Source organism: Sus scrofa, chromosome 1 (genome assembly GCF_054392235.1).
Source record: "Sus scrofa isolate SSC_HxYL_T2T_F1_AM1 chromosome 1, Sscrofa_HxYL_maternal_Yorkshire_Landrace_v2.0, whole genome shotgun sequence".
Classification (NCBI taxonomy): Eukaryota; Metazoa; Chordata; class Mammalia; order Artiodactyla; family Suidae; genus Sus; species Sus scrofa.
In genome coordinates, this window is record NC_139383.1 from 142,574,777 (window position 1) to 142,599,936 (window position 25,160).

General features: G+C 38.2%; 1 protein-coding gene and 1 non-coding gene across 15 annotated transcripts in view; both read right to left on the bottom strand.

Moving 5' to 3' along the window:
* Window positions 1-1,801: 1,801 nt before the first annotated feature.
* TMCO5A (transmembrane and coiled-coil domains 5A) overlaps window positions 1,802-25,160 on the bottom strand; it is a 28,241-nt gene continuing 4,882 nt past the window's right edge. For 3 of the 14 annotated variants that reach the window (XR_014832066.1, XR_014832072.1, XR_014832069.1), the window contains 6 exons: window positions 22,455-22,511; window positions 21,948-22,007; window positions 21,412-21,515; window positions 19,856-19,913; window positions 17,781-17,821; window positions 13,761-14,148 (listed from right to left, as the gene is read on the bottom strand). Coding sequence is in view for 4 of the 14 variants with exons in the window: in XM_085003381.1 (XP_084859507.1) it covers window positions 13,950-14,148; window positions 17,781-17,821; window positions 19,856-19,913; window positions 21,451-21,515; window positions 21,948-22,007; window positions 22,455-22,511 (480 nt within the window). In the remaining 10 variants the exon portion in view is untranslated. Of the gene's footprint in view, window positions 2,406-8,454; window positions 8,767-13,760; window positions 14,149-17,780; window positions 17,822-19,855; window positions 19,914-21,391; window positions 21,516-21,947; window positions 22,008-22,454; window positions 22,512-25,160 lie in introns of those variants that run through there. The other 11 variants (XR_014832075.1, XR_014832067.1, XR_014832070.1 and 8 more) reach the window with 7 other exon arrangements.
* LOC146406404 (small nucleolar RNA U13) lies at window positions 17,306-17,408 on the bottom strand. Its single transcript, XR_014832453.1, has one exon. It is a non-coding gene; the product is annotated as a small nucleolar RNA U13 (small nucleolar RNA).

Genomic DNA, 25,160 nt, shown 5'->3' on the forward strand with positions numbered 1-25,160 from the left:
TCCTCATAAATCAAAAGCTGAGATTCAGGAACACTTTCTCATCACATCATATGGTTTTTCATTTGTCTCTTCTCACACTGCTCTGAGTCCTGAAAGCCCTTGCTTTCCACTTAGTCCAGTATGAGATGTGCTATGTTAACTTTTCGCTAGGTGTTTCCTTTAGTTATTTCAGGTATAACCCTGTTCTGTCTAGAAAGTTATCTTTTGGTACCTTCCCTCCCTGTTGGCATTATCATCTTCCTTTTAAGGATTCTCTCTAAGGTGACCCTAAGGAATCAAGGTCAATTAGGACTTAAAGGGGCCTGGTGATGGCACAGATGAGTAAAGCAGATCAGGTATGACACAGTTGGGGTGACGGGGATTATGGTGAACAAGTGACCATGTACTCTGTTGACTCAGCTGTTATTTCTCAGCTTTGAGCAATTATTGTCACTTGAGAATTCTATCCACTGGTTACACAACTTTTCATTTTTTAAAGAGAAGTCCAAAATCTAGGATTTTAGATGGCATCTCCAGAATTTTAATTATTTACAACAAATGCAAATTATAAAGAAAAAACACTGAGCCAAATGAAATGCAACTGCAAATTTGATTGAGCCTGTGAGTCGTCTTTGCTTTGTCCAATTTGTGATAAATGGGAAGATCCTCCCAGACTCATTCTTACTTGTACCCAAGTCATTCTGTGACTGCTGAACTCCTCAGACTTTGTCAACACTTAGTTGTCTCATATGCCATCTTTTCAGTATCCAATTCCTTGCTATTTCAAGGGTAAATTAGGCAATATATTGACCTCATTCATTCTAATGGGAATTTTTGCTAGGGTCTTTCCTTCCTTCTGTGTTTTTATACATACACACACACACACACACACACACATATTTGGCTATGCCTATGGCATGCAGAGGTTCCTGGGCCAGGGATTGAATCTGTGTCACAGCAGTGACAACACCAGATCCTTAACCCACTAGGTCACCAGGTAACCTCAAAGATAGATATTTTAGGGATAAAACTATAGGGATAATATTCATGAGGCTCTCGTCTAAATTGGAGATTTTCCATGGTGGGCCAGAGGGAGATATTTAGGTATAATGGTAAGTGGTACTTTGTGTTTTTTTCCAAGTCACAGATATCAGCAAGCTGCCAGAGTCTAGGGCCAGGTCTGAAAACAGTTTGAACTTACATCACTGTGGTGCATGGTCTTCATCATTATCAGTGTCAGTGTCAGGTATGGGCAGACTTACAAAGGACCATTAACCACTCTTGTTAGTTTTCCCTTTCTAAAGTTGAGGGTGCTTTCAGTGTTGACAAGCACCATGTTTTAAAAAGTTGTTTGTTTATACACCTGGTCACTGGTTCCATTTGGCATGACCTACATTACCTAAGTGCTGTTTGGCATGCTTAATGAGATCCCCACTACCACCTCGAGCTCTTAAAACAGTTAAGTGAAAGATTTAGTTTCCACAAATAGAGGAGACTTGGTCCTATGAGCATATTTTTGTGACTTTCTGGCCTTCTCTGCCCATTGGCCTGGAAGGCACCCACGTTGAGCCCACCTTGTTTTAATTCAGTGACACCAGTGAAATGTCTGCTGTTCCCATCTTGTCAGACTGCCAACAGAACTTACACAAACTCAATGACAAGCCTTACATGGCTAGCTGACCAGCTCTCCCCAGGCTACCCCAGCTCCCTCTCAGGAATAATAAGGTTCTGTGCCAGGACTGTACACATCCAAGATCCCAGTATGAGTCATTCTTTTGCCCCAGGGTCGATAAAGATTGAATCAGTGAGTTGGAAAAAAAGATGGTGATTTGGTTCTTTTTATTCCCCTTGGGAAGTAGGGTGGGGATTAGGACAAACTCATCTATTTTAGATGCTTATTTGCAAAATTCATGTATAGTCCCCTTCCACGAGTGAGGTTTCGACCCTGGTGCACAGCTTTTTCATTAAAGAGAGGAAAGTGGAACTGTTTTCATGTCCTTTTTGGGTAATTCTTTTGAAGCTAGCACCACCGTGTGGATAAAGTGGATGCTGACTTTTCTTTGGCTTGTGTAACTGGCCAGCACTGTGCTTCTGGCAACGTGATTTTGGTATCTTCTCGCCTGTTTTCATCTTTTCTGAGTCATCGCAGAGCAGCATAGTGATAGAAATATTTTTTGCAGCAGTGTCATACAGTGTTGGGCTCTCAAGGATCTTGTGCTTGTACAAAATGACTGAACCACATATGCAGGAAGACGACAGTGGCAGATTCACAGAACAGCTTTGTATCAGGCAGAGTGTAAATTAGATACCAAGTTTGGGGTTAGCCACTGGGCTCCAAAGTGGATGTTACCAATATGGACTCTGTAATAAACATCAGGATCTGTTCTGAGGCAACTTTCTGATCTTTATTACCCAAGAGCTGCAGGCTGAATCAGAGGAAAAGAAGAGATGTAAAAATCTGCTGGTAGGGTACAAAAGCATTTTACTAAACCACATGGTTTGCTTCCTGTGGGGTGGGAAAGTGAGGTGGAGCCTCTCAAGACTCTTTCAGGATAATGAAGAGGAAAGAAAAGAACAAGATAGGCCAGTTCTATTGACTGTGGTTTTAAGTCCTAAGAGCATGGAGGGAAGTGGCTAGCAAAGAGAGGACAAAGTCTTTTACCTCGATAGTGGCTTTTTTTGGTGGTGTGGCACCAAGATTCCTGGAGAGGGGTGAACCTGCTTCTTCTTGAGGGGTCAGTTCATTTCCAAATGGGCTGGTGTGTGTTTATTGGGATTGGGCTCTAACAGGTGAAGCTAGGGAAAGGTGCTACTTATAAAGATCTGGCACTATTTAACTCCCAATAGGCCACTCTTCCAGTCTTATTCGTCATGTAGTCTGCTAATGCCAAAGAGAAGTTTTACCACATTTAAAACAGAAAGCTGGAGTTCCCGTCGTGGCGCAGTGGTTAACGAATCCGACTAGGAACCATGAGGTTGCGGGTTCGGTCCCTGCCCTTGCTCAGTGGGTTAACGATCCGGCGTTGCCGTGAGCTGTGGTGTAGGTTGCAGACGCGGCTCGGATACTGCGTTGCTGTGGCTCTGGCGTAGGCCAGTGGCTACAGCTCCGATTAGACCCCTAGCCTGGGAACCTCCATATGCCGCGGGAGCGGCCCAAAGAAATAGCAAAAAGACAAAAAAAAAAAAAAATAAAACAGAAAGCTGTGATTGTAGAAATTTGGAAGAGTGAACAACAAAGCAGGATGGAGTTCCTGCTATGGGGCAGTGGGTTAAGGATCTGGTGTTGCTGGAGGGTGTAGGTCATAGCTGTGGCTATGATTCCATCTATTGCCCAGGAAGTTCTATATGCTGCAGGTGTGGCCAAAAACAAACAAACAGACAGATAACAACAAAAAATCAGGATATACTAACATCCTTCTTTTTGATGAGCTACTAAATTGATAGGAAAATTGTCCTTGCCACCCACCACTCACTAATGCCTTTATATATCTCTATTTTCCTTCCCATAACTGGCCTGGCTCCTGCAGCTGTAGGCATTAATGTATTTGGGATTTCACATTGAAGGAGGGTCTTGTGGCTGAATATGGGCTGATGCCAATCTGTAGGGAGTTTCAAGGGGCATGTGGTCAAACATTCATCTATAGAAGACCATTTATCAAACTTAAGTGTGACAAGAATCTGAGTGGGCCAGCTAATATATTAAGTGCAGATTTAGGATTAGATTAGGATTATAACATAGGTAAATAGAGGATAGAAAAATAGAGAAGATCAACGAAATCAAGTTAGTTCTTTAGAAAGGCGACATAATTGACAAACTTTTAGTTAGATGACTGAAAGAAATCAAATAACTACTGGCATTACTACTGATGCTACAAAAATTAGTAAGAGAATACTGAGAACAATTGTATGCAAAAAATTGGATAACTTAGATAAAATGGGCAAATCCTAGAAACATAAAACCTGTCCAGACTTGATCATGAAAACCTAGAAAACCTATTCTATAGAATAGATCTATAACAAGTCAGGAGATGGAATCAGTAATAAAATCTCCCCCAAAAGGAAAGCCCTGGACCTGATGGCTTCACTGTGAATTTCAGCAAACACTTGAAGAAGAACCAGCACTAATCATTCTTAAACTTTTCCAGAAAAGGGAAGAGGAAAGAAAACTTTCTAACTCATTGTGAGACCAGCATTTTCCTGATATCAAAGTCATACAAAGACATTATAAGAGAAGAAAACTATAGACTAATTTCCCTTGTGAACACTGATGAAAAAAAAAACTGAATAAAGTACTGGCAAATCAAATCCAGCAGCATGTTAAAATAATTATGCACCAGGACCAAGTGGGATTTATTCTTGGAATGCAAACATGATTCAACATGTGAAAAACTGATCGATATAATATACCACATTAACAGAATGAAGGGAAAAAACCTACATGATAATCTCAAATGATACAGAAAATGCATTTGACAAAATTCAACATCTTTTCATGATTAAATAAAAACACTCAATGAACTAGGATTAGGAGCAAACCACCTCAACATAATTAAAAATAGTTGCAACACTTACAGTGTACATCATACTCAGTGGTGAAAGATTGAAAGCTTTTCCTCTAAAATCAGGAATAAGGCAAGGATGCCAACTTTTATCATTTCCATTCAATATAATTCTAGAGATATTAGCCAGAGAAATTAGACAAAAATAAGGAATAAAAGACATCCAAATGGGAAAAAGAAATAAAAGTTATCTCTCTTCTCAGATAATATGATCTTATATATAGAAACCCCTAAAGATTCCACACCAAAAAACCCATTAGAACTAATAAATTTAGCAAAGTAGCAGGACACAAATAAATACATAAACATCAGTTTCATTTCTAGACACTAACAATGAACAATTCAGAAAAGGTAATTAACAAAACAATCCCATTTACAGTAGCTTCCAAAAGAATAAAAGTCTTAGGAATTAGCTTAATCAAGGAACTTAAAGGCTTATACACTGGAAACTGGAAAACATTGCTGAAAGAAATAAAAGAAGACATAAATAAGTGGGAAGCCATCTCATGTTCATGAATTAAAATAACTAATTTTGTTAAGCTGTCAATATTCCCCAGAGTGATCCACATCTTCAGTGAAATTCCTAACAAAATCTTGATTTTTTTTTTTTTGACCGAAGTACAAAATCCAATCCTAAAATTGATATGGCATCTCAAAGTACAGTGGAGAGCCTAAACAATCTTGAAAAAGAACAAGGTTAAAGGGCTCATACTTTTCTTGATGTCAAAACTTACTACAAAGTTATGGCACTCAAGACAATGTGGTATAAAGACATACATATAGATCATTAGAACAGAATAGAGAGTGGAGAAATAAACTCTTGCATATATATTTAAATGATTTTCAACAAGGATGTTAAAACCATTCAACGAGGAAAGATTGGTCTTTTCAGCAAATGGTGCTGGGACAAATCCATATCCACATGCAAAAGAATGAGTTGGACTCTTACCTAACACAGTAAGCAAAAATTAACTCAAAATGTATCAAACACCTAAACATAATAGTTAAAACTGTAATATTCTTAGAAGAAAACATAGTACAAAAGCTTTATGACTTTAGATTTGGCAATAATTTTTTGGATATTATTCTAAAGGCGTGGGCAATGGAAGAAAAGATAGACAAATTGGACTTCATGAAAATTTAAAAAAATATACATCAAAGTCACTGTCAATAGAGTAAAAGGCAATCTAGATAATGGAAAAATATTTGCAAGTCATGCATGATATAAGATTAATATCCAGAATATATGGAGAATTCCTAAAATTTTATGACAGAAAAGCAAACAGTTTGATTAAAAAATGATCAAAGAACTTGAAAAGACATTTATTCAGAAATACACAAATGGCCAGTAAGCACATGAAAAGATGCTCCCCGTCACTAATTTTTAGGAAAATACAAATCAAAACCACACAGAAATACCACATTACACCAATTAGGATTGCTACTATATTAAAAAAAAGTACTAACAGAGAAAATCCTGTATGGTGCCATGGATTAAGAATCCAGCATTGCTGCGGCTGTGGCTCAGTTTGCAACAGCAGTGTGGGTTTGATTCCTGGCCTGGGAACTTCCACGTGTTGTGGGTGTGGCAAAAAAACATACTAACAGAAAATGACATGTATTGACAGGGATGTGGAGAAACTGGAACCCTTTTGCTCTCTTGGTGGGAATGTAAAGTGGTACAAACATTATGGAAAACAGTGTGACAGTTCCTTAAAATTAAAAATAGAATTACCATATGATCCAACAATTCCACTTCTGGGTATATACCCAAAATAATAGAAGGCAGTGTCTCAAAGAGGTATCTTCATAGCAGTCATGTTCATAGCAGCATTATTCACAATGGCTAAAATGTGGAAGCCACCCAAATGTCCATTGACATATGAATGGATAAACAAAATGTGGTATATTCATTCAATGGAATATTATTTAGCCTTAAAAAGCAAGGGTGTTTTGACAAATGCTACAGCATGGATGATCTTTGAGAGCATTATTCTTAAGTGAAATGTCAGTCATAAAAAGACAAACACTGTATTATTCTAGTTATATGAGGTACCTAGAGTAGTCAGATTCATGGAGACAAAAAGTATAATGGTTGCCAGGTATTAGGAGAGGGGGAATGGGGTGTTATTATTTAATGGGTAAAGTGTTTTTGTTTTGCAAGATGGAAGGAATTCTGGAGATGGATGGTGGTTGTGGCTGCATAACAATATGAATGTACTTAAGAACTATACACTTTATGGTTAAGATGGTAAATTTTATGTGTATTATACTATAATAAAATGTTTATTTTTATAACTGTTTCTGTGATTCTGAGTTCTGCCTCCTAGTACTAGTTATCTCTGTAAACTGATGCCATGCTTATTGTGGCATTATTCATAGTAGCCAATATAAGGGAAAAATCCCTAAATATTGACAGATGAATTGATCAAGAAAATATCATACACACACACACACACTCTCTCTCTCTCTCTCTCTTTCTCTCTAAGATCAAGAACAAGACAGGTGTGTCAACTCTTAACCACTTCTATTCAACATAGCAGTGGAAGTCCTTCCAGAGCAATTGGGCAAGAAAAAGAAATAAAAGGCATCCAAATTTGAAAGGTAGAAGTAAAACTGTCTCTGTTTGCAGATGACATGATCTTTTATATATAGAAAACCCTAAAGACTTCACCAATTTTTTTTTTTTTTTGTATTTTTAGGGCCGCATCTGCAGCATATGGAGGTTCCCAGGCTAGGGGTTGAATCAGAGCTACAGCCCCCGGCCTACGCTACAGCAACACGGGATCCAAGCTGCGTCTGTGACCTACACCACAGCTCATGGCAATGCTGGATCCTTAACCTATTGAAGAAGGCCAGGGATCGAACCCTCAACTTCATGGTTACTAGTTGGGTTCGTTAACCACTGAGCCACGATGGGAGCTCCCACCACAGTACTATTAAAACTAATAATCATAATTCAGTAAAGTTACAGGATATAAAATCAACATGCAAAAATCAGTTGTGTTTATGTGAACTAACAATATATTTTCTGAAAAAGGAATTAGGAAAATGATCCCATTTACAGTACCATAAAAAAGAATAAAATACTTAGGAATAAAATTAACCAAGGGGGTAAAGATCTGTACACTGACATCTATTAAACAGCATTGAAAGAAATTGAAGAAGATGTAAATAAATGGAAAAATTTCCCATGTTTATAGATTGGAAGAATTGATACCCAGAGCAATCTGGATTCAGTACAGCCTATCAAAATTCCAATGGCAAGTTTCACAGAAATGAAAAAAAAAATCCTAAAATTCATGTGGAACCACATAAGATACCAAATAGCTCAAACAATCGAGTAAGAACAACATGGAGACATCAAAATTCTTGGTTTCAAGCTGTATTATAAAGCTGTAGTAATCAAAACAGTAAACTGTTGACATAAAAACAGGCACGCAGATCAATGGAACAGAATGGAGATCCCTGAATTAAACCCACAGAAATATGGTTTTTGACAAAGACACCAACCAAGAATGTGCAACGGGGAAAAGACAGTCTCTTTAATAAATGGTGTTGGGAAAACTCAATATCCACAGGCTAAAGAGTGAAATTGGACCATTATCTTACACAATACACACAAAAAATTCAAAATGTATCTACTCAAAATATTTAAATGTAAGGCCTGAAACCATAAAATTCCTAGAAGAAAACACAGGAGAAAATCTTGATACTAGTCTGACTCTGGAGAGAACTAAGAGGAAAGAAGAGATGTATGTGATTCTCGTACAATCTAGATATCACCAGGAGCCACCCCACTTTTTAATGATAACATTTCTTTGCCACTATCTTCCCCATTACATGTATTGTTTTTTGTTCTTTTTTTGAAGATTTCTGCAAATCATTCCTCCATATTTACTTTTCTATTCTGTACCTTCTGGCTGTTTCTTTATCTCTGATTCAGCATTAACTCAAACTTGAGAGTTAACAACTTCTTTTCTCCCAGAATTCACTTGTAAGAGTCAACAAAAGGCAATGTGTAGAGACAAATATCTACAACTGTATCTGGTAGATTTTGCTGGCCAGTGAAGTAATCATGTACGAGCACATATTGCAGCACCACTTAGAAAATAGTCTAAAATTGATTATCAGCTTTCCTGGTTTTCTGAAAATCCCTTATCCATTTCCACCTTGGATTTCAGTGTCTTAACATGTTGTTCACTTTTCTCTCCTGCTTCTTCTCCTCCTGGATGTAACAAAAATTCCATGTATTTCATTATTATAAAGAGCATTTGAGTTTTAGCACTTATCACTCCCCCATAATCCACACTTTGCATATCTCAAGATTTATTCGTGTGCTCTGCTAAAAAAAGGTTCATGCATGCCAAGTGTCATCTATTCTTCTCTCCCCCTGTTGGAAGCAGGGAGAGAAATATGGAGGTTTATTTCACCAGACCTAAGAACTATGCCTTTACCTTAGAATACAGGAGTGTACTTTTGATTTTGGCTTTGAATAACAATTGCCACAATATCTTCATTATGTTAGTGCCTGACTGTAAAGAGTTGGGGAATGCTAGTTTACTGAAGGGCCACTGAAAAATGCTCAAGAGATCAAGTTCCTGGTTCTGTCCCTAACTGGTATGTGATTTTGGGGAAAGTGCCTCACTGGGTCTGAATGATTAAATCTCTAAGTTCTTTGCCAGTTCTGTGAATCTATAGTTTGAGAATTTCCCTGGTGCCTAATTTGTCTATAAATGCAGCCACAGCTGCAGTTTATTCCTTCACAAGTGGATGAACATCCCACAATTCTGGACTATGCCCCAACCTCTGCCAGGCCAGCTGTCTGGTCAATGTCTACTGTTAGAAATAGCAGAGGTTTTGGAGGCCAAGCTTTGGAGCCAGACGCAGGCACAGATTCTGGTTCTTTCAATTCAAAACTTTGGTTATTTTATTTGCTCTCAGAACGGGCTTATTTGTAAACTGGGTATAATGGATACCTAAGTTTGTTTTAAATAAAATAATGCACATGAAACAGTAAAGTGTCTGGCACATAATAAGTACTTAACAAATGGAATTAATGATCATGGTCATCACATCTGTTGTAAAGTGGCTGAGTGAGTGTCACAGCAAACTCTTTTCAGGATCTGCTAAGGTATCTTAATGTGTGGGGTAGAACACTTCTCTTTTCAAGGGGAAGAAGTTCCAGAAAAGCCTGGAAAGTGCCTGGAAAAGAAGGTTTGCACCCCGGAGCCTCCCTTGGAGGGTATCATTGGGCCCTTATGTTTTGAGGTTGAATTTTCACACCAACTTCCGGTTCTCTAAGGGGATGGGTTTCCTGAGAGTAGCTTGACTTCTCAGCCTACAGGGCTTCCTGTGGAGGCAAAGGTGATAGTGGCAGAAATTGGAATCAGTATAACTCCTCTAGGAACTTGACCTTGGAACATGTATCTGGGTATATGAAAGGAAGGAGAGGTTCAGCTTGAGCTCCCACACCAGGGCCCTGATCATGGGCACCCTTGACACTGAAAAAATGGGACCCAGCTGCTGCACCAAAATACACCATGTGAACAGAATCTTGGATAATATATAAGATAACCACATGTCCTGGTTTGCTGAAACAGTCCTGTCTGATATCTCTTGTCCTGACATAATTAGTGTCCTTTTTTATTATCAGATGTATCTGAATTTGGATGATTAATTATTTAATCAGCCTGTGTAGGGCCAGTTTTCAACAGTGACATCGTGTGGCCTCAAGAAGCAATGACAGTGAACCAGGGTTAAAGTTCATTTCCTGAGGATGTGGAAATCAGGATGACCTCTTTGTGCTCTTGGACGTCAGCGGTGTTAAGGCTCCTGATCATTTAGGAGAATGGGAAAGTTCAAAAGGGAGTTCGAATATATCTTGTTAATAAGGCATGTGAGTAGTTCAGCAATTAATTAGAAAGATAGGTGGCTGGACCATATGTAGGTTTACCCCAGGTTTGTGAAGGAGTTTATATGTCGTATGCTATTTATTTTAGAACCTTGCTTACTTTAACTGTAGAGACCTGGTTCTTCACATATTTATATTGAGCTCTTTGTAGTAGTTTATCTCAATCTCAAGTAGTTATCTCAAGATTAAGTAATTTATTTTATGATCTTGAGAAGTTACAGTTTTTAAAAAATTATAGTTGATTTATGATTTTCTGCCAGTTTCTGCTATACAGCAAAGTAATCCAGACATACATATATACACATTCCCTTTCTTACATTATTTTCCATCATGGTCTATTCCAAGAGACTGGACATAGTTTCTTGTGCTATGCAGTAGGACTTCATTGCTTATCCATTCTAAATGTACTAGTTTGCAAGTACCAACCCAAAACTCCTAGTCCATCCCCTTCCCCCCTCCCCTTGGCAACCACAAGTCTGTTCTCTATGTCTGTTCCTATTTTGTAGATAGGTTCATTTGTGCCATGTTTTAGATTCCACATATCAGTGATATATGATATTTGTCTTTCTCTTTTTGACGTACTTCACTTGGTATCAGAATCACGAGTTGGAGCCATGTTGCTGTGAATGGCATTATTTTGATATTTTTTATGACTGAGTAGTATTCCATTGTATATATGTACCACATGAGAAACTATGGTTTTAGCTGGTAGAGAGACACATGAATGTGAGCTACAGAGTTTATTTAATTGCCAAAGTTGGATATTTATATGTAAGGCTAAAACTAGTGATTGAGTGTCTGCTTTTGTCTGTCCAGATCCTTTCCCCCTTCTCTGGAAATTGAGTACCCCTTTTGCTTTTGGGAAACATGTTCCATATAGTTTATGTGGGGCTGACTCTCTTATCTTTTTCGTTTTTTTTCATTTTTTATTATTAAACTTTATCAAAACATAATTTATGTAAAATAAAATACTCATCCACTTAAAGAGTATAGTCAATGAGTTTTGACAAATAAATACAACCTCCTAACTATCACTACAAACAAAGGTACAGAACTTTTTTTAAAAATTTTTTTTATTTTCCCACTGTACAGCAAGGGGATCAAGTTATCCTTACATGTATACATTACAATTACATTTTTTTCCCCTTTGTTCTGTTGCAACATGAGTATCTAGACAAAATTCTCAATGCTATTCAGCAGGATCTCCTTGTAAATCTATTCTAAGTTGTGTCTGATAAGCCCAAGCTCCCGATCTCTCCCACTCCCTCCCCCTCCCATCAGGCAGCCACAAGTCTTTTCTCCAAGTCCATGATTTTCTTTTCTGAGGAGATGTTCATTTGTGCTGGATATTAGATTCCAGTTATAAGTGATAATCATATGGTATTTGTCTTTGTATTTCTGGCTCATTTCACTCAGTATGAGATTCTCTAGTTCCATCCATGTTGCTGCAAATGGCATTATGTCATCCTTTTTTATGGCTGAGTAGTATTCCATTGTGTATATATACCACCTCTTCCGAATCCAATCATCTGTCGATGGACATTTGGGTTGTTTCCATGTCCTGGCTATTGTGAATAGTGCTGCAATGAACATGCGGGTGCATGTGTCTCTTTTAAGTATAGTTTTGTCTGGATAGATGCCCAAGAGTGGGATTGTGGGGTCATATGGAAATTCTATGTATAGATTTCTAAGGAATCTCCAAACTGTTCTCCATAGTGGCTGTACCAGTTTACATTCCCACCAACAGTGGAGGAGGGTTCCCTTTTCTCCACAGCCCCTCCAGCACTTGTTATTTGTGGATTTATTAATGATGGCCATTCTGACTGGTGTGAGGTGGTATCTCATGGTAGTTTTGATTTGCATTTCTCTTATAATCAGCAATGTTGAGCATTTTTTCATGTGTTTGTTGGCCATCTGTATATCGTCTTTGGAGAAATGTCTATTCAGGTCTTTTGCCCATTTTTCCATTGATTGATTGGCTTTTTTGCTTTTGGGTTATATAAGTTGTTTATATATTCTAGAGATTAAGCCCTTGTCAGTTGTATCATTTGAAACTATTTTCTCCCATTCTGAAAGCTGTCTTTTTGTTTTCTTTTTGGTTTCTTTTGCTGTGCAAAAGCTCTACAGTTTGATGAGGTCCCATGGGTTTATTTTTGCTCTAATTTCTATTGCTTTGGGAGACTGACCTGAGAAAATATTCATGATGTTGATGTCAGAGAGTGTTTTGCCTATGTTTTCTTCTAGGAGTTTGATGGTGTCCTGTCGTATATTTAAGTCTTTCAGCCATTTGGAGTTTATTTTTGTGCATGGTGTGAGGGTGTGTTCTAGTTTCATTGCTTTGCATGCAGCTGTCCAGGTTTCCCAGCAATGCTTGCTGAATAGACTTTCTTTTTTCCCATTTTATGTTCTTGCCTCCCTTGTCAAAGATTAATTGACCATAGGTGTCAGGGTCTTATCTTTTTCTTATCTCCTTACCTCCCCTGTCCCTTACAAAAGGTCAGACATGGATCCATGCTTGATCAGAGTATTCCTGTCCCTTTAGCCACATTGATTGTGGGATGGGATAGACAACTGACCGCAGCTCAGTCAGTTTATCTGAACTCTCATGCTGGAGCTATTAGAAAAGACTATTTCATTCTGCTAAGATTGCTAATCTGGTATAAAATTTAGGTTGTTGGCAGCATCTTCCCACTAAAAGGAAAGTGCCTTTCCAAGGAGAAGAGAGAGAGAGAGATAAAACTCCAGTGACATTGCTTTAAGGCTTCAGGATCCAGCTCTTCCTGAAACTCCAGATTTTTAGTTTGATGAAGCAGTACATTTTTGTATGCTATAAAATTATAAATTGGATTAAGCTAAGGTAACTTGCAACCAAAGAGGTTTTTTTTTTTTTTTTTTTAGGGCCATACCCAAGGCATATGGAAGTTCCCAGGCTAGGGGTAAAATTGGAGCTGTAGCTGCTGGCCTATGCCACAGGCACATGAACGCCAGATCTGAGCCTCATCTGTGACCTACACTGCAGCTCATGGCAATGCCAGATCTTTAACCCACTGATCGAGGCCAGGGATCAAACCCGAGTCATCATGGATACTAGTTGGGTTTGTTACTGCTGAGCCACAACAAGAACTCCCAAAGAATTCTAATATAGGTAGTGAGCAATCTTCTGCTTTGCAGGGATCCAGTATCTTAGATTTTTAGGATTCACTAGAAGAATTGATCAACTCTAACTTTGCTGAGCCTCTACGATGTTATTCCAAAAATACATCATTTGTTCACTATGGTACTATTTAGCTTATCCATTTAGCCACAGATTTCCCTTGACAGAGCTCTTTATTGGGCAAGGTCAATCTTGGAAAGATAACACAAGGAGGGAAGGTAATCAAGTAGGCAAACCTCGAGGAAAACTGAAGAAAACCTCTTCCCTCCCCAAGTTCTGCTGTCTCCTAGTTTGCAGACTCAGATACCACTTGCCTTCTTTTGCTCAAGGATGGTTCTTGGGGTCAGTGGGGTAACACATCCTCTGTCTCAAGCGTGAGAGATGGAAAGAGGAAGCATCTTAGTTTCCACAAGATGTTCCTGCTCAGTATCTTGGGCAGTATATTGACAAAGAGATCTGGATTTATAAAACTTATATGGAAAAACAAGTAGCCCAGCAGTCTGATGAAAAACAGTGTGGTGAAAAAGAAATATCGAAAAATCCTGGAAAGAGTCAAGAAAAAGTTAATGAGAGGTTAGAAAAAGTGGAACAAAATAGTCATACCTAAATGCATGTCTGACTCCTTCTATCAAGAAATCTCCATCCCAACAACCTCTTATAAAGGCAGTCTTTTCCCATATGCTGGCCTGCCCCAGCCGTTCTTTCTTCCATTACCATGTTTAATTTTCTTTTAGCATTTGTTACTAAGTGAAATTATCTTGTTTTTATTTTTGTTTTGGAACATTGTTTTCCAAAGCAGTTGCACCAATTTATACTCCACCAGCACGGTGTATGTTTCTGAGGATCCATATCCTCTCCAACATTTGATATCATCAGATTTTTAGTTTTGCCGGTCAAATGGGTACAAAGTTATATCTCATTGTGGTCTTGGCTTGCATTTCCCTGTTGAACGATGATGCTGAACATCTGTTCATAGGCTTAGTCATTTTGTGTATTTCCTTTTGCCCATTAATCTACTATGTTTTTGGGATTTTCTCATTGATTTGTAGGAGTTCTTCGTATGTTCTGGCTATCAATCATTTTCCATTGTGTGTATTTGAATATCTTCCCTCTATAACTTTCACTTGCTCCAAGGTGTTAAAGAACAAAAGTTATTTTTAATAAAGTCTGATTTATCAACCTTTCCTTTAATAAGAATCATTACTTTTTGTGTCTTGATTAAAGAATCATTCCCTATACTCAAGGCCTAAAAGATACTATTTTCTATTAAGAGCTTATGGTAGTTTAAAAATATGTCTGAAATTTCTTTGATACTCCCCCCTTGAAGGGATTCCTCTCCACTGGAGCATGGACTAGACTTAATGACTTACTTCTAAAGAATATAGTGGATGTGACAGTGTGTGATTTTCTAGACTATGTACTAAAATTGTTGCAGCTTCCTCCTTACTCTCAGGAGGAAGCCAGCTGTCAGATGGTGAGGACATACAGGCAGCCTGATGGAGAGGTCCATGTGATGAGGAACTGAGACCTCCTGCTGACAATCAGCTGTGTGAGTCAGCTTCCTTGGAAATGGATCCTCTAGTCTCAGCCAAGCCTTCTATTGAATGTCATTTCAGCCAGCATCTCAACTGCAACCTCATAACAGATCCTGTTAGAAAGGGTCTAACAGCTAAGTAGCTCACAGATTTCTGATGCACAGAAAATGTGAGTTGATAAATGTTTGTTGTTTGAAGGCACTAAATTTGGGGGTAATTTGTTATGTGGCAGTAGATGACTAATGCTGAATTTTGTAAGTTTTTTTCTTTTAAATCAACATTTAAATCCTTAACACATCTGGGATTGCTTTCTGTTATACAGTATAGTAGTGATGTAATCTTATTTTTTTCCTCTTCTGGATAACCATTTCCCCCCACTGTATTTGTTGAACAATCAATCATTCATTTCCCCTCTGACATACAATCATAATTATATATTAAGTTTCTATATGTGCACTGTTTCTGAATTTTTTGTTCTATTCCACTGGTTGATTTTCCTATTCCTATGTCTTTTTTTATTAGATATTTTATTTTTCTTTCTTTTTTTATTAGAGTATAGTTGATTTAAAATGTTGTGCCAATTTCTGCTGTACAGCAAAGTGACCCAGTTTTATATATATATTCTCTTTCTTGTACTATCTTCCATCATGGGCTAGTCCAAGAGACTGATATAGTTCCCATGCTATACAGTGGGCCTCATTGTTTATCCATTCTAAATGTAATAGTTTGCATCTACTAACCCCAAAGTCCCAGTCATATTAAGTCTTGATATCTCAAAGGGCATGTTTCTCACCCTTTGCTCTTCTTTAAAATTGTCCAGGTTATTTTTGACCTTTTACTCTCCCATATCCTATATATGTTAGTATAGTTTTATTCAATTCCATGAAAAATATTTTGGGGAATTTGATTAAAATTAAATTGATTCCACTAATCATTTGGAGACCATTGATATATTTATAATATTAAGGCTTCCCATCCAAGATCGTGGTATTTCTGTTCTTTCATTCATGTTGCCTTTAAATATTTCGAAGTAAATTTCTATACATTTCTTTAGGGTAGTCCTTTTTTTTTTTTTTTTAAACTGACAAATTATGTTGCCCTTGCAGTTTTAATATGATTTACATGGGACAACCTCCCCTATTTCCTTTGCTATATTACCCTTATCTCCCTTTGCTGGGCTGCCTTCTGCCCCAGGACCAATTCCCGGCCCACCTCCATTCACCAGTCAAATACAACCCTTTTCCCTCTAGTTTTCTTAAGTTTTCCTGTAGAGTTAATCTTGGCAACAAGAACCAGGATCTATTCTATTACGGCATCTTGGTCAAAATTAGAATCAAAAGACTTTTTTTTTAGAAACCTCTTCCCACCACATTGGATACAGTATTCCTGAAAAGGCTCCAGGAGGATATTCCCAGGGAAAATCTTAGGACTAGCACAGCTTTCTTATTTCTTGTCAGCATATAGTACACTAGTGCCCCAAGGATGATGGATATGAACTAGAGGGAAGGCATTTGATGTTTGATATGATGAAGTAGACTTGCTGGGCTGATGTTTCTTCAGGACACCAACTCTCTTTAAGGCAGACATTTCTTATCCCAGGCATTCACTTGGGCAACACCATGTTGCTCACTGGTATTGAATTATGGGGGGAGGTGACCAAGGGCTTCTAGGGAAATTCTGCCCATTGTTCTGGGAACATTGTATTTTGGGATATTGGATTAGAACTTCACGTATCTTGTATGAAGGGTTATTCGTCTTTAGCATTTTTCAGACCACTGTAGGTGACCTTTAAGCACCAATAATTTCATGTTAACCATTTTGATTGGACTCTTTCTAAATCACATTTCATAACACTTTAAATATGTTTCTCTATGTCTTAAACATACGATGTTGAACATAATTTGACCTTTTCTTGGAAAATGCAGGGGCTTCATGAATATCAATTTTACTTTGCTATCATAGTGATTCCCTCAGGACTAATATCCACTTAGTTGTTTGAATCTTGAGTTCTTACCTGGCTTAACAAGATTTCTGAGCAATTATTATGTGGTGGATACTGGTATGGGATATCTCTTTTTCACAGTTATTTTCTCTCTTATCTGCTGTCAGGCAGTGGTATACTTGCATTTAGAAACTCTCTCCCTATCTTTATTTTTCTTTTTCCTGTTGGGGGGTAATGTGCTGACATTGTATCACAGTTTGAAGGAGGCGCATCTTAGACAATAGCATGAAAACCCAATCATCATGCTTATGAACCAGAAAAGGATCTCCCCATTTCTAGTGTACTGATGTTTCTGGGAAACCAGAGACATCAAACTAGTTGAAATTGTTAAAGGGAAAAAGGAGTAAGTATGAGATTTGCCACATCACTTTTAGGTGATAAGATTCCTGTTTCTAATTATTGCAAGGCCATTGGCTTCTAATATTGGAAAGCTGAGATAAGTAATTACCTTTGGACAAGGAAGTTGTAACATTGAACCAAGAAATGTAGTCATTGATGACACAAATTTGTTGACTATGTTTTTGTGTGTATGCATGTGTGTGTACAGTGTTCTCCTCATCTAGACTTTGCTGTCTGTCAGGATGAGTAAGTAGAACTCCCATTTTTCTGGGAAGTTTACTCAAAGATATTTACTTACCTTTTAAAGAACCCTGTTTTCTTCTTTTGGAGAGAGTTATCCTGGGAGAAGAAGAAAGGAGATTGATAAACAATTTCTGGAGGCAGTTTTCACTGACAAATAGTATTCTGTCAGCCATTAATTAAGTGTTATTTTAGATAATATTTTACAATTTTTCTCATATGCATAAGTAGGTGAAATGTTCTAAGACAAATATATACATACATACACACATATAATTGCATTATCTTTTTTTTTTTTGGTCTTTTTACCTTTTCTAGGGCCACTCTTGTGGCATATGGAGGTCCCCAGGCTAGGGGTCTAATCAGAACTGTAGCTGCTGGCCTACGCCAGAGCCACAGCAATGCGGGATCCGAGCCGCTTCTGTGATCTACACCACAGCTCATGGCAACACAAAACTCCGTGTTATCTTTTTATGTACTGATAGGAATAAATGAAGGCACGGAAGGGTAAGGAATGTTGCCCAAGGTTATACAGCTAGTAAGTGGCAGGACCAGGCCTGGAACCCAGGTCCTTTGAGTCCACATTCTGGGTTCTCTAAAGTATACTTTTGCCTTCTATTTAGCCAGTGACTCTTAGAGATGTTTACAGGCTACAAAAACCACATAAACATAGCCTAAGAGATAAATTTTAAAAGCTATAAAAATATAAAGATGAAGATAGAGCCTGGATTTCTGTAAAATCTCTCTTCCAAAATATTTTCTCAGTCCTTTCATTTCCTTTTAACTTCCTTGTGAGATAAAAAGGAAGCAGAGTTATGATCATTTTTTTTTTAAATTGCAGAAATGAGGCTGACAGAATTGGAATTAGAAAGAAGCTTTCTGGGTTACACATTTGATTCTATAGCTTGAGTGAGATTAAGTGGCATGCCAGCTGGTCAGCTGCTCAGGTAACCTCTTTATAAAGATAGGTCAGACATCATAGGTCATTGAACCATTATGAGACTCTGATAATCTTAATGATGATGGTTGTTTGTTTCTCTGGTAGGTGGTCATGGGAATGCTTTGAGGAGTCACTGAAAATAGATCGTGGGACACACCAGGTAGCATGCCAAGCTTGGTTCTAGAGAGATGGACTTCAGTTAATTTCAGGAGTCTTGTTTGCTGAGTGGAATACATAAGCTCAGGACCAGAATAACTTATTCAAGACAGCGGGAACCATGGTCACTGTCCACCTGGTTTAACATATATTCAAACATATATTCAAACTATTACCCTCAAGGGTAATAGTCCAATGTTGATATTTGCTTTTAAGGAAGAAATGACATCTCTTTTCTGAGGTTAAAAAGACCATATATCTCAACAACATAAAATTTCTGATGAATGTTAACTTTGGCTCTAAAGCCAATATAAATTACAATTCAAGTCCAATAAAAGCTTATCTTTTAGCCTTTGTACTTGCTGCCACAAGGCACCAAGCAGACCTGAAGGCTTTGGAGGTCTACCTCCAAATCTGTTTCCTTCAGATCTTTGCATATGTTCTTGTGACATCCTGATGTTAAAGACGAGCAGACCCTGAAGCTGTATCACAAAGAAGTGACTACTTCCTTTGTTTTAAATCACGGGGCAATTCTGATTAGATGGTGACAGACGCACTGGTGCTATGTTGTGAAAGATTCAGGACCATGTTGCGATCATCTGGAAAGACTGCTGTTAATTCAGGAGATGGAAGCATGGTGTGTGTGTGTGTGTGTGTGTGTGTGTGTGTGTGTGTGTGTGTGTGTGGTGGAGAGAGAGAGAGAGAGAGAGAGAGAGAGAGACGCACGCATTGGCCTTCTCTCCATAGAGTGCACCCTCTGCTCCTGTTACTTTTGCTTCCATTCTAAACTCTCTCTGGTCTTCAGGCTGGTTTCTTTGAGAACAGATCATTTGCACAGCCATAAGAGGGAAGACAGTTGTTCCTTAGCATCCTCTTTGTTTTTGTTTAAGGTTGGAATGCTTTGGGATTATTTGTGGTACTGTTCTTGGAAAATGCACATGGGAAGATTGATAGGGATTTGGTGGCTTACAACGTTTTTGGAAAACTCCTTTGATGGGTGATGACACTCAAGAAGTTGGAGCTGGGTGGGAAATTACCTGGTTATTTTGGCTATTACACTCTTTGCTTGCAGAGTTCATGCTCATGACTTTTGATCTAGGGGGAAAAGAACCAAGATAGGGATTGGGTAAAGAGCACTCAAAGATTCATGCTATGCTTTTGTTATTTAAAAGCAGTTTTATATTCTATTGCTATGCTGTCCACTGTTGTAGCTAGTCACTACATGTAGCTATTTCAGTTTAAATTAGTTAAAATAAAAATCAGTTCCTCATTCACACTATTCATTTTTCAAGTACTCAGTAGGTAGCTGAGTGGATACTGCATAGATAGCATAGAAGTTTCTGTTGAATAGCCTTGTTCTAGAAGTCTTTGCTTAGTAGTCAAGCCATACCTAGTGCTCAGGATGGATTTCAGGGCACTTGATGGTGTCCTTTAGGGTCAAGGACTTCCAAATCCTGGTGCCCTGGATACCAGGCCATGGTGTGTACCTATCAATTTAGAGGCTGTAAGCAGTTTGAGTCTCTTGTCTTGATCCCAGGGTTCTAAAATATTTAATAAATAGAGATACTTCTTGACTGAATTAAGATTTAATTTCTAAAGAGGGGCAAGAAATGTGAGGTTTTAAGTCTTAGTTTCTCACTTTTTAAGCTCTTATGACAGACTTAAGGTGTATTTTTTTTTTTTTGGGAGGGAAGCTTTTTAAAAAATTTATGTTTAACATAGTACACAGTTTGAGTTTCATAATATGTTAGCCTTAATCTCTGCCTGGAGATTAATGTCATGCCTATCTCATAGTGTTGGGTTTCTGTATATTTGGGGGAAGTGAGGATAGTGTTAGTTTTAATGCCTTTTTGTGAAATATAATTCTTTACTTACCAAGATGCCTGACCACCAACATTTTTTTAAAGCACATGTTGATGTCTTTAATATAAACCTGAGTAATTGGTAATGTGATAAAATTATGATGGGAGATGTGTTTCTACAGTGTTTTTAAGAAGGCTGGGAGAAGGGCCTGCATCTTAAAGTTGGTGTGGTTTTGTTCAAGGTGTAAAGGGGAGTAATGTGTGAAGAGGAAGATGGGTAAGGCATGGGGACTTACCATTTCTTAGAGGAATATGTAGAAGATACAGGAAAGTTTGTCTGCTTACATCCTATTAATCATAACTTAGTCCCATGACCAAGCTTAAGAGCAAAGGTGTAGTGTATATTCTTGATGATTATTTGACCAACAAAAGATTATATTACTTTAAGCAAGGGATTTACTGATGCTGGTAAAAATAAAACTAACAGTCTCTGTCAAAAAGACTATAAATAAAGTAGCTGTTGGTGTACTACATGGGAGAGTGGTTTTCAAATATAATTGGGTTGAAAAACAATTTTTAGAAACTTATATCATGACTTCTTTGCCTCTCTTTGCCTTTAAATAAAATGATAATAGCAGTAAAAATAATAAAATTGGTCTGGTTGGTTGTGTGTTGACCCATTCTCTATGGAGGGGAAATGTATGTGATGTTGTGCTGTTGCGGCTCATGCAGTTTCAAACTGGAATTAGTCAGAGAGATGTTTGCTCTGACCCAGGCTGAGATGGAGTTACCACTAAAACCAGGATGTTCCTTTGTTTGCCAAAGCTCACACTTCTCTCTCAAGGAACCGAGTCTCTAGTTCTTCCTCTATTTTCCTCAAAGTTTCCTGGTACTTCTTCAAAGAGAAATGAAAGAAAGCACAGTTACTGATTCAAGTCCTATGCTTTTTCTAATCATAATCATAATAAATATGCATTATTACATTGTAACTTGAATGTTTGGTATACCCACTGCTACTTTGTTTTATTCCTAGCCACCACCTCACCACCACTGATCTCATACTACATTTCATCATTAGACAGGTCCCTGGGGGTAACTGGGATTAAAAATAGGAAAAGTACTCATGATTAAGTTAAGGGCACAGAGACTGGGAGACCAGGGAAGTATCAAAATATTGGTGGTGGAGTGTCAAAGACCCTAAAGTCCCTTTGGAGTGACACTTTGAAGAGTTATAATTGTTCCAGACAGTATTTTCTGAGAAGCCTGGTTCCATTTCACCCTGTACGTGAACAACTCCTTTGCTTTTCCCTTGACTGAAAGGCTGTACCTTTATGCAGAGGGCCTGATCTTCACAGAGCTGGGCCACAAATGCATAGTCTTCTATTACCTAGGGATTCAAAATTTAGTCTTAAATTTCTCTCAGTGAAGAGGATACTTGTTTTTTTTCCTGTGTCCCAGGCCTTAAATGTGGTTTTCTGATTGTTCTAAATATGTTTTTTTTTTTCTGCACATTTAAGCTCATTTTTTGAGGATAAACAAGCTCCATTTTATAGTCCCATGGAAATTGTTTGGGGACAGTTGGTAGAAGAAAAGGCACTCATTTGTTAAAGATACAGATTATGGACTATATTCTATAAAAATGTTGGGGAGAAGGTAACCCAGGAGACTGTGTTCATCTTCTTTTCCTTCATCCCCACTTGACTCCATTGCTGGTTTTGGATCTGGAACCTTATTATATAACTCAGATTATTTGAAGAATGCATTCCATTGTCTGACCAAGAGTCAAGTCTCCCCCTTCCTGTGAGAGAAGTAACATTGAAGTTACTGTCATTACCTTGGCCAGATCCTTCTCTTGGTCCACACAGGAGGCTTCCAGCTGTTGTAACTTAGCCTACAGATAGGGAAGGAGGCTGGTAACTCAGCAAGGCAAAAACAGGATTCTATTCTAAAATGCTATCACAGAGGTTATCATCTCACTTGGACAGGTGGTTGAAGTGCATCAGGTATGAGTTTACATATCTTTTTGATGGAGAGCAGTGAAACCATCTAGTGTCCTTTGCAGCTGCCTGGTGACCTGTACTTCCACACTCTTGACCACTAAGCATTCATCAGTGCTTCCTTTGCCCTTAAACTTATAATTCTTAGCTATTTCTCTTAGAAAAACATCAATTTTGAAAATGTGGCTCTTCCTTTTCCTTATATATACTCATTGCTTTCTCTCTCCGTATACCCTTCTTCATTCTTTTCTGTCCTTGAATATTTGATGAAATCCTGTTCTCTATCAGCCACTATACTGGAGTGACAGGGAAAGTGTTGGGGGAGGACTGAGAATACAGTTGCGAACAGGACTCCCAGGCTCCCTGCCTCAAAGAGTTAACATTCTAGTGGGGTACATCACGGATAAGCCAACATGATAATGATAAGTGCTATGAAGAAAATAAAGCAGAGTAACGTGATGAGAGTGGGTGTTGGCTTAAGGGCTATTATAGGTAGCTGGTGAAGCCCTCTCTGATGAGATAAGGCTTGAGCTGAAATATAAATGATAAATCTTAGCCAAACGGAGATCTGAAGGAAAAAGGTCCCATGCAGAGGTTATAACAAGCGTCAAGACTATCAAGTTGCACACCTTTGAAGAAGTTATATGGCTGGAGCACAGGGGGATACAGGTAAAGTGGGGAAAAGTAGCCACTGATGAGATTACATATGTAGGGCCTTATACCTTCTAGAAAAAGTCTGGTTCTTTATTCTAATTGTAGTGAGAAGCCAACAGAGAACTTCAGGTAGTAAAGACACAATCTAATCTGTTTTTAAAGAAGAGTCTTTAAGAAGAGTGAAATTGTTTAGCAGTAAGGGTTGAAACAGGAAGACTAGCTTGGAGGTTACTTCAGCATCCAGGTGAGGGTTCTGTGTCTTGCAAGAGAGGTGTAGTAACAGTATTAGTAGATAGAGAAGAATGCATGCATTTGGAGTATATTCTGTAGGGAGAGTAGATATGACTGCAGTTTTTCCTTCCTTTCCTTTCAGCTGGGCTGTTCCCGCTTTCACCAGGTACCATTATTTTACACCTGGACTCTTCTAACAGTTCCTTCCCCTCCTCCAGTCAATTACATTCAGAACTAGAGAGCAAAATATGCCAAAGGCTATATTGAATCAGGTAACCCATTAAACTTCTGAACTGATCACCAGCATCCAAGAGGAATGGAAGCAAAGGAAATGCTGCATATTTCATATAATTAGAGATACCACCCTACAAATTCTGTGAAACAGGTAGGCAAAAGGGAACATTTCAAAGGATTAATAATACTCTAAAACTCCTTAGGGTTGGGCTTGTTGCTGCCAGGAAAAATAATGGCCATTGTTCTGACAACACCTGGAACTCTCTGTCAGTTCAACTCACCTGACATAGCCAACATTGAAGTGGCACCACTAGATTCTGGCAGGCTTACTGTTAGGAAAACTTGTTTGGAGCAGAAGGAAGAAAATCAATCTCCTGACTGCTGTGGTTCACCAAGACAGCCAAGGGGCTTTATAATCCTTTCTAGATTTTGCTTCAGTTTCATCCTGATGTACATGCAGGCTCCAGATTTCTTTCTTTCAGATAAGTTTCCTGCATTAGCACAGCCAAGCAAGCATATTTGGTGGCTTTAAATTCCTATTTGTGTGTTGTGTGTGTGTCCATCTACACTAATTTAGCCAAAAGTAGGTAGGGAAATAATTCTCTATTTTTTCATTTTCTATTTCTATTTTCAGTGTTTCCATATCTTCAGAGGTTTCATGTACACAGTATAGGCAAAGTAGCTAAAGAAAATTAGATAAGGCAAAGACAAAGACACAGTTCTACAGAAAGTATCAAATTAGAATTTTATCTGCTCTCTGAATAAAGCAAGTAAATATCTAATTCTTCTTGCACCTTTGATCAGATGGGTTGTGGTTACACCCAGTTTCTTAGCTTTAGAACAAAATTAGAGAAATGATAAGCAGTGTATGGTGCACTAAGCAGGTAGAACTACTAAATATTTGAAAGACCAGTTTAATGGTTTCTTTTCTAGACTGGCTTCAATGACAGGATATGTAAATTGCCTAGCACACAGTAGATTTACAGATCCTAACTCTGCCTGTATGAATTCATACATATGCCTCAGCCAGACTTTTAAATAGTTAACTTGGAAGTTTTGTGACTTCAAGAAAGACAAGGAATATGTGCACAATTTCATTCAGTTTTCAAACTGAGGCTAGGAGGGACAGATTAAATGGCCCAACTTCATATACAACACTAAGTGCTGGGGTCAGGATTTAAATTAGGGACTCTGGTTGCCCCCAGTGTTATATATGTGTTTGTGTTCTGCTCTTCCTCATGGAAGAGAGGAAAAAAAATGCAGCTTCAGAGTGAAATTCTTCGCTAAGAAGAGAGGAAAATTCAGTACTCTGTGCCCAGACTTATGTCTGACATGGTAAAAAACAACAACAAAAACCACAAAGAATTTATCCCAACTTTGACTTTCTTTCCATTTGAAGGCTTATTTCCTGGTCACATAGTCCA